Source organism: Megalops cyprinoides, chromosome 25 (assembly GCF_013368585.1).
Source record: "Megalops cyprinoides isolate fMegCyp1 chromosome 25, fMegCyp1.pri, whole genome shotgun sequence".
In the NCBI taxonomy this organism is placed as follows: domain Eukaryota; kingdom Metazoa; phylum Chordata; class Actinopteri; order Elopiformes; family Megalopidae; genus Megalops; species Megalops cyprinoides.
In genome coordinates this window covers 10,954,603-10,968,210 of record NC_050607.1, presented here as the reverse complement: position 1 = coordinate 10,968,210, position 13,608 = coordinate 10,954,603, and the positions used below count along the sequence as shown (strand labels likewise).

General features: G+C 43.4%; 1 protein-coding gene across 1 annotated transcript in view; it reads left to right on the top strand.

The window, feature by feature from the left end:
• The first annotated feature begins 3,709 nt into the window (after positions 1-3,709).
• Positions 3,710-13,608, top strand: part of ptpro (protein tyrosine phosphatase receptor type O) — a 52,803-nt gene continuing 42,904 nt past the window's right edge. The window contains exon 1 of the mRNA XM_036519992.1: positions 3,710-4,210. Coding sequence (XP_036375885.1) covers positions 4,136-4,210 — 75 coding nt within the window. The 5' untranslated portion in view covers positions 3,710-4,135. The remainder of the gene's footprint in view (positions 4,211-13,608) is intronic.

Genomic DNA, 13,608 nt, shown 5'->3' with positions numbered 1-13,608 from the left:
ATTTAAACCACTTTTTGGCTATTCCAGCAGATTAGTTTATATTTGGAACGACGATGATCAGCAAATAGTTATAATCTAGGGATGCGATAAGATAATTTTGCTGCCACAGTCAGACCCTTCTGATGAGATAAAGAACAGTTAACGCGCACATCGCCTGCTCTGCAGCGATTCTCCTGAACAAGCGTTTGGCCTTGATTTCCATCCGATTGGTGAAGCAGGGGATAATCTTAACGACCAATAGTAAGCCATTCTTTAGCTACGCTTGCGAGATGAGCTACTATTGGCTAGCGTGCTTATTCTTAGTGTAAGATGGACTATTATTGGTTAGTACTGCCTTTCACTTAGAACCCATGCTGTTGCTACTGAGAAGCTCCGTTTTGGTGCTGTAGACCAGAAATTCTCATTCCTCTGCATTATTTGGTTTGCCGGATGTGCTAATCACGCAATGCGTCAGTGGTGGACACAAGGCCCTAAAACATGGACTGGAACATGGCTTGGAAGCCGGGTGTGAAACCCCTGAGTCTTGTCTCCACTGAGATGTCTGGCAAGAGTGGCTTCATGATGACACAGGTTAATGGCATGCTTCAATGGGAAGACAAATGTTATATGGAGCAGTGGATAGGCAACTATTCATGCAAGCAGAAGGTTGCAAGTTTGAATCATGAGTGGAGGTTTTGCTGTTCGACACATGAGCATAGAAGTTAACACAAGACTTCTTAATTAAGATAATAAGTTGTGCAAATAGACACTGCACAAAAGAGAAACATACATTTCCCTGAAGAGGAGCATCTGTGAAACCAATACATAAAGTAATGATATAATTGAAAGTATGGTTATGAAAAGCTAATGGTGTGCCACAATTAGAAGCCCATGCTTGACAAGAGCATAATACTGTTATAGTACTATCTAGAGGGAAGTACTATCTGACTTAATTTCACCTCTCTCAATTATATAATAATAGGGAATTGTTTTACTTACTCGACAAAATGTTATTGTGTCTCCTGTGATATGTATGTAATGTGTCTTTCTATAACGTAAGCACAGCTCTGGATAAGACCACAATCCAAATAAATTCTACAGCTACTACTACTAATACTACTACTAATAATAATAATAATAATAATATGACTTTAATATTAAGACGCAGTAGTATGAATCTCCTGTCACCAACTTTACTCACTGTAGTAACTAATGCAAGGACATAATTAAACATCTGTTGGACTCACCGTTCCATTTTAGCTGTGCTGTTTGCACATAGCCATTTCTTTGTTAAGCCATTTTTATTTTGACAGAACCATGTCATCATTTCAGCAGCATTCGAGAATGTAAACAATGGGCTGTCTTTCTCTTATTGATAGGAGAAATTGATATAATGTGTTAAAATTTCATGGATGCATTCTGTATTGTGTGAGATGTCTACTATTGAACCAACTGTATGTCTGAGATCAGTGACTGTACATGCACCTTTAACAATCATCCATACATACTCAGTATGAGAACATCAATAAATAAGAGCCAAAGGGTAAACCACATATTTGTTTCTATTCTGAATCAATACAGAGTCATGTGGTATAAATATATACTGTTACACAGTTACTAGAGTAAAGGGAGGTGTATCTCTACTACAGTTATTACATGATACAGAATTTGATAACATTGTTTTTCTGTTCAAATCTGAACAGTTAAATAGGTGAGGGGAAGGACATCGTGATTACACAGAGTGGAACAATGCACATCCAAACAACCAAACGGATGCCTTTGAAAATATGATTGTATTGTCTCTGTGAGCCATATTAGTTTAATCACGAATTAAAAATGAGTTAGTGGACTTACAACCATAATGCACTGTAGAGGTCTACTGCTATCACACATGGATCCCTCATTTTCAGCCTCTGAACAGAGGTGGTAAGATCCCAACTACCCCAGGAGCTTTTGCGTATTAACAGAATGATGGAATGATACCCTTTCTGTTTCACTCAGCTGCACATCTATCCTGTCTTACAGCCCATTGATAAGATAAGATCATTACATTGAGGTCTTTCAGTGTTGAGAGTGACACATAAAAACACGATTATCCAGATCCAAAAAACGCAATTAGTAAACATTCCAATCTGAAAATGCTTCAGAATATGAATGTTCTGTAATAATATTATAGTTTAAGATAGCATGTGTATGTATGTATGTATGCATGTTTATAACAGCACAGGCTCGGCATCAGAAGAAAATACAGAGGGGTACACTTGCAATCCACGGAGGTGCACAAAAAGTCATAAATACTATGTAGATATCAGGATATAAGGAGACAACTGGGGGTGCACTGAGGTCGATGTGGGGGTGCAGTGCACCTCTAAGCACCCCCATAGTGTCAGGCCGGTAACAGCACACCTTCTGAGGGAAGATGGACAGGGTTCTGAGACACTTAACACAGGTAAAAAATTTTGTTTGGATGCAATAAGCTTTTATGAATCTTATCTTACTGGGACCATTGACTTGAAATGTATATCATACTTCAACAGGTTTCCAGTGGTGAATTTTTACAAAGGCTTTGACTTATTTTGAGTAAATCTTGAATTTCAAAGTCTTTCAATCTCTGTTTTTATATGCATGTTAAATGGCCATAGGTTATTAGTTGATTTTTGCAAAGAAAGACTCCAGTTGTTCCTCTGACTCAAACTGTTGACACCGAGGCAGAAGACAATTATCTGTTTAAATTCTGAGAGGAATTTGTCTTTTTAGCAGAGTAGAGGAGCGCGATTGCTTTCATGGCTTTCTGTTCCCCTCTTGTAACTGTCTGTTGTTATCTTGCCAAATAAGCATACAGTAAAACTAATTAAGCACCGCTAGGTGAAGTGAAACACCTCTTAAGCGCTGTCTAAAATTATGCCGTTTTGTAGATAATGCCATTGCCTTATTCGGAAGGAGCACAAAACCCTTGACTGACAACGTATAACTTGAAGTGAAGAAGTCTTCAAATAATTTGTCACCAATTCCTGTCACTAAACCTTGTGGATCCGACGCATAAAAGTCAATGACTGGAACGGCTGATTTTAAAATGCTGTTCTGTATGAACGAGCATTTCCTTTACATCGTATCAAGTTTTCTTATGTGACTTTTGTAGTCGCATTGCTTTCATATATGGAAAAGTGACGGGCGCGTGTGTTATTGAAGATCGGAATAGAAGTTGTAAATGTGTGGGCACCGTCATTGTGGAACTTGAAATGTCACTCTGTCTATAAATCCCTTGCATACCAAGTGTTGTTTCCAAAGTCTTTCTTTTTTACATGCCACCGTCGAGGAAATTGCACATAGCTTCCTAAGAAACCGAAGTGGCTCTGTGGTTACCAAAGCGACAGTAGTTTCTACCGCTTCAATAACATGAAACAAACAGAAAAATGCACTCACAAGTGCACACTGATAACACTGTAATACAGATGCTTGCCATATCTGGTACATTTTTACAAAGCAAGTTCGACTTGATGAGCCACAGTGGAACAAACACGCATAGATCACACGGCCGTACACGGCCATCATTAAATTTGTTATTTTTGTTTGGATCAACATGCTTTCTTCATAAAACCACGCTCTCTCCAAGCTGCGCAGACACTCAGTCAGCTGCGGACAGAGAAGAAGTAGTACAGTTCCTCTGGTTAAAAGCAACACCTCGCGACAGCAGCCGTGGGAGGGTTTGATGGGGAAAGACAGAGGAAGATGCAGAATCCCCCGTCGCGCGCCCGTTTTGTCCTGTGCCTTCTGCTTCTCTCCGCGGTTCATGGGAGACTAGGGCGGGGCGTGAGAGGAGAGGGAGAATGTTGCCTCTGTGTGTCAGTCTCGTTCGGAAAGTGATGGGTTGCGCTCTGGTTCCATTCATCACACCGCGCCGTCGTGGGCACCGGGCTTAGCCAGCGAAATCGACCATTATTCACAACTGATGGCCAAAATTAGAGGCCTTTGACATCAGAACGCTGGCTGTAGCGGGCATATCCACGTATAGGTGAAAGGGAGAGCACGCCATCGTTCGCCTTAGGTCGGGTGTGAGGGGGGACTGGCAGCGGTCTGATGCTGCAGAAAATTCGCCATTGTTTCCATGAGCCGGCGACCGAACGACACTGAAATTTAAAGAAAAGTCTTCTGTTCAATGTGCTGCCAAGGTTTTATCGGAACCATCACCTCAATGTTGCCTTATATAATATGCCTCCTTTGCAGCATCCAGGTAGGAAAGCGTCGTTTTTTTGACTTGGCGTTAATTGAATGAGCTATGCCATACACTCCGTTTGTCTGGGTTTACCAAACATAACCATTTTTGTCTGTTGCTTTCGCGGAACATCGCTCGGTTATCTGCATGCAATAGTCAATTTTTAAGGAATTGTTTGGAAAAGCAGAGTTTAAATGTGATATTTAATCATTGGTGTTCTTTTGTGAGAAGTAACAAGCCCTGGCACACGACGTCGGTTTCTGAAATGTTTCCTGAGGCGAAATGGGGGCATTTCGGCTGAGTGTATTCACTGTGATTCTCCTGCTTGCCCCTGTCCACACAATTAAGTCTTCGTTTTAGCGTCAAGCAAATTCTGTGCAAACGGCGCTGACTGTGAAATTTAAAACGGTTGAAATGCATTGAGTACTTGGTTATTTTAGTCTTTTTTAAACCAAGTTACATTTAAACTCTCCAACAGTCGAACCTTCTCAAGACAATTTCCACCTGTAAATTTTCAGCACGAGTCTACATTCCATTAATGGAAACATGAAACAATGGATCAAGCTCGATGTTACCGGATTGGCCTACATTAAATTAATACTTATAATAAAATAATTATTTTAATGAGTTTTTACTTTCTGATGTGGAATGCTGTAAATTAAATCAACGTGACATAAAGGGTGTTGGTGAAATATATTTTAACTCAAAATTTTGTTAATCCCAATCATAATTGAGGGGAGAGCGGTTTGCCTGAACTTTAGGGGCTAGCGGCAATATAGTGACGTCATAGTCTTTCAATCGTTCCAATGCATTGGCTCACAATATTGGGGTGCTATATTAAGTGGACTCGTTTGCTTCATTAATTTAAAGCCCGTGTAAGTCTCTTAATGTATGTTTCGTCCAATGACAGTGTGTCTTTAGTTAATAGACTATGACAGAGAGACATTCGGAAGATGAAGCCAAGTACCCTTGTCAGCCAAGCTTGTTACGCTGTTGTGGTCATATGTGGGTCCTGGTTTGGCTTTGTCTAAGACCCCTTAAAAGTTGCGCAATGAATTAGCAATGAAACCGGCGTTTCGATGTTGCATAGCGTAATGCAGTTGATTGTTACATTAAGAGCTCAGGGGCATTATTGCTGTTTTAACAAGAAATGTAATGAGAAATGGCCATCGTCTGAGAAAGTATGCCCTCATTAAAAGGCAACCATTCTCATGTCAATTTCTATTGTCTTTCGCTGACATACAGAAAAACCTTAAACCTTACCCTTAAATAATTGAGGTAAGAATAATCGCCAATATAATACCCCAGCGTTCCCCAAAGCAGTAGTTTATTCAAGCATTTGTGAGCAAACAACCTGCATAATAGTAGTTTTAGGGAATAGTTGGATTTGGAATATTAAGTGCTTTATTTTTATTGTCACACACAATTCTGGCCCGATCAAAAACAGCTTTCAACAAACCAGAGGCTGTAAACCAAATTAGCATAGCCATTTTATTTTGGAGGCCCACACGCGGTGAACCTGAGGCTACAACTAATCAGAAGTTGAAATTACTAGTAATACAGTTTCTTGGAAAAAGCATAGCATTAAAAAATTAACTTAAGGGACAGTGTTGACACAATCCTACCTAAATTCATGGGCCACACCATCTGATTTCAGGGAAATGGATGTGACTATGGATGTGTCTCTATGTGGTTTTGAAGAGCGTAACATTCAAAATTCAAGATTCTCATGATTCAAGATTCTTTATTGCCATGTGTAACAAGTACAACGAAATGCTTACTCCCCACTCACTCCTGCAGTATCACTTCTAAACATAAACTCTAAACAATAAGTGAGTACATAAGTATAATAAAAAGTGACTAAGAAGAGTTATGTGGCTAAGTAAAAGTTATACTACCGTGGCGGGTGGTGCAAAAAAAAATGTAGTAAAGTGACCAAGTGCAGTACAGTGATAATAATAGCATAATAAGTAGTAACAATAACGTGGTAATGGCAAAAAATGTGATGTTGAAGCAACAATATAATGAAAAGGTATAATGATAAAGTGACCAGTGCAGTGCAGTAAAATGATAAATGATAAATGACCAGAGCAGTACCGTACAGTGAAAGTGACTGCGTGCTCTGTAGCAGAGTTCTCAGTGTAACTATAAGTCCAATAATTGAGCGATTAACAGTTCAGTAGGTGCACTGTCTGTGGGTAAAAACTGTTCTTGAACCTGCTTGTCCTGGTGCGAATGCTACAGTACCGGCAACCGGACCGCAGGGGGTGAACAGTTGGTGCCCAGGGTGATTGTGGTCCTGTATGATGGAGCTGGCCTTGTTCCGACACCTGGTCTGAAGGATCTCCTCAATGGATGGAAGTGCACACCCGATGATCTTTTCCGCTGTCCTCTCGACCATTTCCTAAGGCACTGTAGGAGGTAGAGGCATTGGTGTGCCTTCTTGAGCATGACCTCCGTGCTGTGGGTCCACGCTAGGTCGTCGGAGATCTGTAGTCCCAGGAAACGGAAGCAACTGACGATTTCCACCGGTGTCCCGTCTAGGCTCATGGGGGGGTGAGTCCCTCGCAACATTGCCACAGGCAGCACAGAGCCCCAACTTCAATCCGACAGAAGATCTTTGGAATGAAGTGGAATGCAGAACTAGGGCAAGGCCAAGAATGCCATCTTCCGTAGTGCAGCTTCCTAATGCTGTGAAGGAAGAGTGGAGCACAACACCACTAGCTTTCTACCAGAAATTAGCAGACATTCTTCCTGTAAGCATTGAAGCAGTCATTAAGGCCAAAGTAGGCCAACATGCTATTAATTTCGTAGAATAAAGGCATGTTTTATACATAACTTCCGGTGTTCCTTGACTTTTGGTAGGATTGTGTAGTTTCAAATTCCAGCCATAAAATAAGTCCACATAGGTCTGCACAATGTGGAATTTCAGGTGATAGCAATGTGCAGTAGATTCTGGAGAGCCATATAATTAGGCCACCGGTTCTCTAAGGTTGCGTTGTGTCTCTCTCTCTCTCTCTCTCACGCGCACACGCACACGCGCACACACACACACACACACACACACACACACACACACACACACACACACACACACACACACACACACAGGTATAATTCCACATTCTAAAGCTTTGTCTATAAGCCTTTGTCCATATACAATGCAGGAGAAATGCCTGAGGTCTACCACAATATCCACTACCTGTCCAGACCAAGTAGTACAGTAAGTGTAAGTAGTACACTTAGTATTGTTACTTTGCGTCTGACTACCTGTATGTGTATGAAGACTGCAAGGTGACTAGCTCCTAGTGGAGAGGGTTCACTAGACCGCTAAGCATGCCATGTCCTCTCTGTGCTGTCATTGTGGAACTAACCAGCAAGCCATTCAGTAGAGATGCCAGTGCCCACAGTGTTGAGTGACCCAGGGCATCCTCTCTGTCCACCAGTCAGTGGAGTCAGGAAAGACACTTGCTGTTTACATTGGTGCTCACTGCTCTGACTGTCACACCAGCTGACATCTTGGGAGCGGTGGTGGGTTCACAGGGAGCTGCCATGAGTTCAGCTGTTTTTCTGCAGAGGAGCAGTCATTGCTGCTATAATGAAACGTGTGGGCGGGCGCGCGAGCACCAGGAAGGAGCACTGTTGGTCAGTTCCGCCGTGAAGCCAAAAAATGTGTGTGTGCATGTGTGTGAACGTAGCTGGCAGCGGGTTCGAATCTCTGATACTGACGTTGCTATCCTTTGACGTGGTTTCCCAGCTGAAGTGCTGCAGTAAATGCTCTGCTCTGCCAGTGGACAGTGTGAGCTTTGGTAAAGTCTCCATCTGGTTAAGGCTGCCTGTTGCTTAAATAGGTAATTATATTCTAGTCTCTTTGTGAGAGACTGAATGGCAGGTCTCGTTGGTTACATCGGTCAGTCGAGTCTAGCAACGGAGCTGGCATTGCGACGGCCTCTTCCTCTCAGAGCAGGTCTACCGATTCCGTCTGTGACTCAGGTGGAGGAATCCCTCTTTCCAGCTTGGTAATCACACCTGAGCCCCGTTCGGTCATCGTTAGCGGTGCAGCAAAGTGCACCTGGGCCGCCCGTAGTCCCCACGCAGCAGGCTGCACTGATCCCCATTTAAGACCACTCATTCTGGTGCAGAGTGTAAATGCAGCAGCAGATGCTAAGGTGGATGCATCCTTTTGTACAGTCATGTGGATTTTGAGAAAGGCCAGACTTCAGGCTAGATGCCACAGTGAGTAAGCAGTGGGTCATTGGTCTTTGCATGATCAGATGCTGTAGCTTTAAGTCAAACGCATATTCTGGTCGATTGCGAAGCGAGAGGGACACAGATGTCACCTCGGGTTTTGAGAACATATGGCATTTGATTGGTCATTACCGAAGGTACCGAGAGAGCAGATTCTGTGCTAAACTGGAAATGTCCTACTCTCCGTCATACATTGCCATATATTATGTCATCAGTTTGTGTAACGTGCAACGTTATCCAGGCCGGCTTACTGATCTTATGTTTTCTACATGTTCCGTAACCTATTTAGACAGCTGGATTTCACTAGAAATATTCAGGTTAAGTACCATGCTCAAGGGTATGACAGCTGTTGTGCTGCACGAATTCAAACTCACAGCCATAGTATCCCAGAATGCTTTGCATATAGGCACACTTTACCACCCTGTTATTTTTTTACCGTTTGGTTCGCGACCTATTTCAGTAACATCAGAGAGCACGGGGCAAAGGACTTGAAAACCGTCCTCGGAGCATCTCCATGGATTTAGAGGGAGGTGGCCATGCTAGGAACAGCTGGGTAGCGGCACCGGCGAGACGGAATAATCCAAAAGGTTGCCGATGTCCAGGAAGGGAATTGCAGGTCTGCGGGTGTGCAGGAGCAGGGGGAACACAGGCCAGAGCTCAGGTGCTGGGCACATGGGCAGGAGGCAGCCATGCTTAATCCCTAGCTGTCTGTGCATCAAGTGCAGAGCTCTGGTCTGGAAACACTCGCACGAGCAAACACACACACACACACACACTCTCACACTCTCACACTCTCACACACTCATACACTCACACACTCACACACACACACACACACACTCTCACACACTCACACACACTCACACACACAGACACACACGCGCGTCCAATAAACAAACACCATTTCTCTTTTGCATGGATTAGCAGAGCCGGGGGTTATTTTTGGCTGAGATTGGTAGCAAAGCAAGGAAAGAAGAAGGGATTATTTGCCGGCTTAAAATATTATGTAGCATCACTTGGAGACCCTCTGATTAATTCTTTGGAGCGCAGAGCAAAGAGCAGTGTTTTTTCATTGTAAGCAGGAAAATTTGTTTCTCATTCTGAATCCCATCTGAAGGTTATGCAGCAAGTGTGTTTAATACAGTGCATTGGGGGGTAGCCCATTATTTCCTGAAGTGCATGCTCGCAATGTCTGAGCTGGGACCAGGAGGAACTGTGGAGCTCTAGTTCCTCTAGCTTTTCTGCTGTTTTCTGTCAGGCAAAACAAGGACCGCAGGGTCCTGGGGTCAGCTAGGGTGCTCGTGTCTAGTGCAGGTCCTACAGCTCGAGGTTCGAATCTGAGGGCAGAGAAATTGGCCTCATTCTGCAGGAGTACGGTGGCTCCTCCCAAGGCATCCTGTGACTTGTCAGGCACGAATCAGTCTCTCAGGTGACATCAGGAAGCCCTCCCCATCCTCCATTCAGACTTGCTCCTGATGCACTATGGGACTTGCAGTGTGAAAAATGAGTTGTTGCCAATGTGCAAGTATGTTGGAGGTTTGCGGGCATTATGTCCTAGTAGTGCTGTGTGAATGCAGAAATTGTCTCCTCTTAGGTTGATTAAAAAATTGAGTCCTTTATCTTTGATTTATCATTTTATGAGGCATCTGAAATATGAGCTCATGCCTTGCAAAATTTTTAAAACGGCCAGTTATTAGAAAATTCACTATTTCTTGTTATAGCCGTTTAGCTCAGCGTAGCTATAACTGCAAAAAGTGCTTGTCACAGTGGTGAGTCATCGCTTGAATAAATGAAGTTTAAACTCAGTGAGGCAGTGAGAACCTTATACAGCTCTTTTATGATTCTAGCAAGCTGAGTGCATTTTTTGATGGTCAGTCTCAATATTGATCAAAGATAAATAAATCACACTATTAGCAACCAAACAGCAGGGATTTCTCCCAGAAAAGGCATTCATGGTGTTTTTCATGTTGCTGGATTGTTCCATCTTGTTCCAGCTCCTCTGATTGGCTGGGCCTGGCTTTGCACAGGACTGTTTGTGGGGAAGCAGAGGTAAAGGAAACACGTATGGGAACCCTGGCAGCTTTTAGGTTTGTGGTTCCTAGTGTGCGGCCCCCTACCCTCCTCACTGTATAATGTATAACTAGTTACTCTGTATGCTGTGCATTTAAGTGTTCATTTTGTTTATTAGCTGCACAACATTTTTCATGAATATCGGTGATGAGATAATCAAGGGTTAAACTCGAGCCTAAATAAGATGTTCAATTGACATAAGCCATCATTGTCATAATTGACAGCTTTCAGAATCAGAATCAGAATCAGAATGCCTTTATTGTCATTGTATTAAAAATACAACGAAATTGTGTATGTTGTGCCATGAGATTAATATTCCTTACAGAGAGGAACAAATTGATATTTTCTTACATCTCATCGCAAAAATAGCTTCAGTTTGAATGAAACAGTCAAACCACTCTGAGCTATTTCTATTTTGCGGAATTGTTTTGAGGCGGTTCCTAGAGAAACCTAAACGCAGTATTTTCAGCAAGCGCCCACACCGAAACATCCACGTAATCAATGTACTGTGGTTTTGTCACTGTAATTAGAGTAATAAAGATCTAATCACCACCCTGTTTTGTCCTAATCAGCACTTCTTCTCTTCTCTAACATGGCGGTTGTTGCATCTCCTCTGTGATAATGCATTGAAAGAAGGGCACGTCCAACATCACTTAGATCACCCTGATATCCCATTTCAGTGGCCCACCCAATGTATAAACAAAAGTAACACAATGAGATTTGTTTTTGTTGTATGGAAAAGTATGTAATGAGTGGCTGATTCACCATATCATATAAAGAGTAGGGAGGCAAGCAGATGTTGATACTTAAAATTCTGTGGAAATGAATAACTTACTCAATACTGTGAATTATTAAAACATCTCAGAGATTTGATTTACACATCACAGTCACCACCGATTGGCTGCATTTTGATCAAAGAGAGGGGAGATTTCAACTTTTTTGAAGAAATATCATCTTATTCAAACCTACTAGTTTCCATTGACAGTATGGATGGGAATTTCTGATTCAGTCTGTCAGCTGGTTCCGCCAGGATCAAAAAGCTTTTCAGATGTGTGACTTTTTATCGGGGCAGTACTAAACGCTACAAAGCTAGGACATGTTCTTTACCTGCTAGCATCCAGTGGACAGAATTCATTGTGATTGTGATTTGTTCAGGAGATGCTCGTTTATAGGGTGACGGTCGCAGCTTATGTGTCATCTATTTATACAACTGGATGCGTATCAAAGTAATTTAGATTAAATGTACTTTGATAAAGCATACCACAGCCCCACCCCAGATTCAAACACACAGCTGTATGGCTATAATTTCATTTCCTTAACCAATCCACAGTGATCACAACATTCCAATACTCCCATCATGCTTTGCGTGCATGGTGCTTTGATCCTGGCGCTTTCTTGCCAGTAAGGACAGAATTAGCAAAACTAGAAGCAGATAGGAACTGTTCCCTATTTAAGAAGAGAGGATGGAAAACCTTGCCTACAGTTAATAATGTTTGAAAAAAAATTCCTTGGTAAGAATTTGATAGCACTAAAACTAGAGAATAAGATTTGCCATTGGTACTGGAAAGCCAACGGAAGAGCTAGTTATTCAACCAGAAGTTTACAGCACATTTTGGTAAGCTATGGTAGCAACCAGGCACAGTGCCAGCAATGATGGAGGCATACAGCATTATCCTCCGTGTTTTTGACCACACACCTCCAGTGTGTCATTTTTCTCACAGGCACAAGTCGAGTGCAGGCTGCAGCTGAAAGTCTCCCATTTTCAAAGCATATCCGTTGGCCGGGCAGGCGCATGTTTGAGCGGCTGGTCTGAGCATGCCCACTGACAGATTAATCTGCTCTTTCATTATTCCGGGCTGAGCGACTGGCCCTAAATGGACGGCCTACCTCTTCTCTCGCTCTGTACAGTAGACCGCCACTGTGTTCATGCAGGCTTGTCAGGACTAATTATTTCACCAGGCCCGACAAACCCTGGCCGAGCAGAAAAGTGTTCTGTCGCCGGGCAGAAGCAGAGGGAGCTGGCGTTCCCCTCCACCCCCTTCCCTGCATGCTGGCTTTTTAGGGAGCAGCTAAACGAGACTCATTAGATTGGTAAACACGGATCTCACCACCAAATGAGCTGGAAATGGTGACCCGCTTCACCTGCAATGAATCGTCATGGTGATAACGGGCAGGGGGGGAGGAAGGGACCAAAGGTGTCACAAGCGAGAGGACTGAAGTAATTCAGCATGACACGGAGAAAAACCTGACAAAATGAGCAGCCTTCAGCTGTTCATGGTGTGCAAAATGTAGCAGGCTCCACAGCGTCGTGCTGTTCTCATTGTAGTCTCATTGTAATGTTGTGTGTGTGTGTGTGTGTGTGTGTGTGTGTGTGTGTGTGGGTGGGTGGGTGTTGGGTGGGTGGGTGGGTGTTTGTGTGTGTGTGTGTGTGTGTGTGTGTGTGTGTGTGTGTGTGTGTGTGTGTTGGGTGGGTGGGTGGGTGTGTGTGTGTGTGTGTGTGTTAGGTGTGTGTGTGTGTGTGTGTGTGTGTGTGTGTGTGTGTGTGTGTGTGTTGGGTGGGTGGGTGGGTGTGTGTGTGTGTTGGGTGGGTGGGTGTGTGTGTGTGTATATATGTGTACGTGTGTTCTTTATGCCGAGGGCCTGAGAGTGTCTGTTGTCCAAATGAGCCAACTGCACACTGACGGTCAGCAGGAGTAATTCAGTTGATGAAGAAGACCAAAGAGACGTTAAACAAGCTGGGCGACTCGCGCCTTAGTTCTGAGCTCATCAAAATGGGGCAACGCTGATCGCCGAAATGAGCAGGACAACATGTCTGTTAATGACACCGGCGCGGGGACAGCGCAGAGTCCCTTACTGGGATAAGCACTTGCATTGCGGCCTGAACACGCGTACAAAAGTGGCGCTTTGAGCAAATTGATCTCCGTTTCAGTAAAATAAGTCCCTGAAATCATATCTGGGTTCCTCTCAGCGAAAGCCTGTGTTAACAACTTTCAGTGCTCAGCTGAAAAGAAATCGTTTTGCCAAAATGGTGCCGGAGCAGCAAGCTCCCGCTCGCTCCCCGTGTGAGAGTTTGGTCTGTCGGCTGGGCCCCCGTGGAG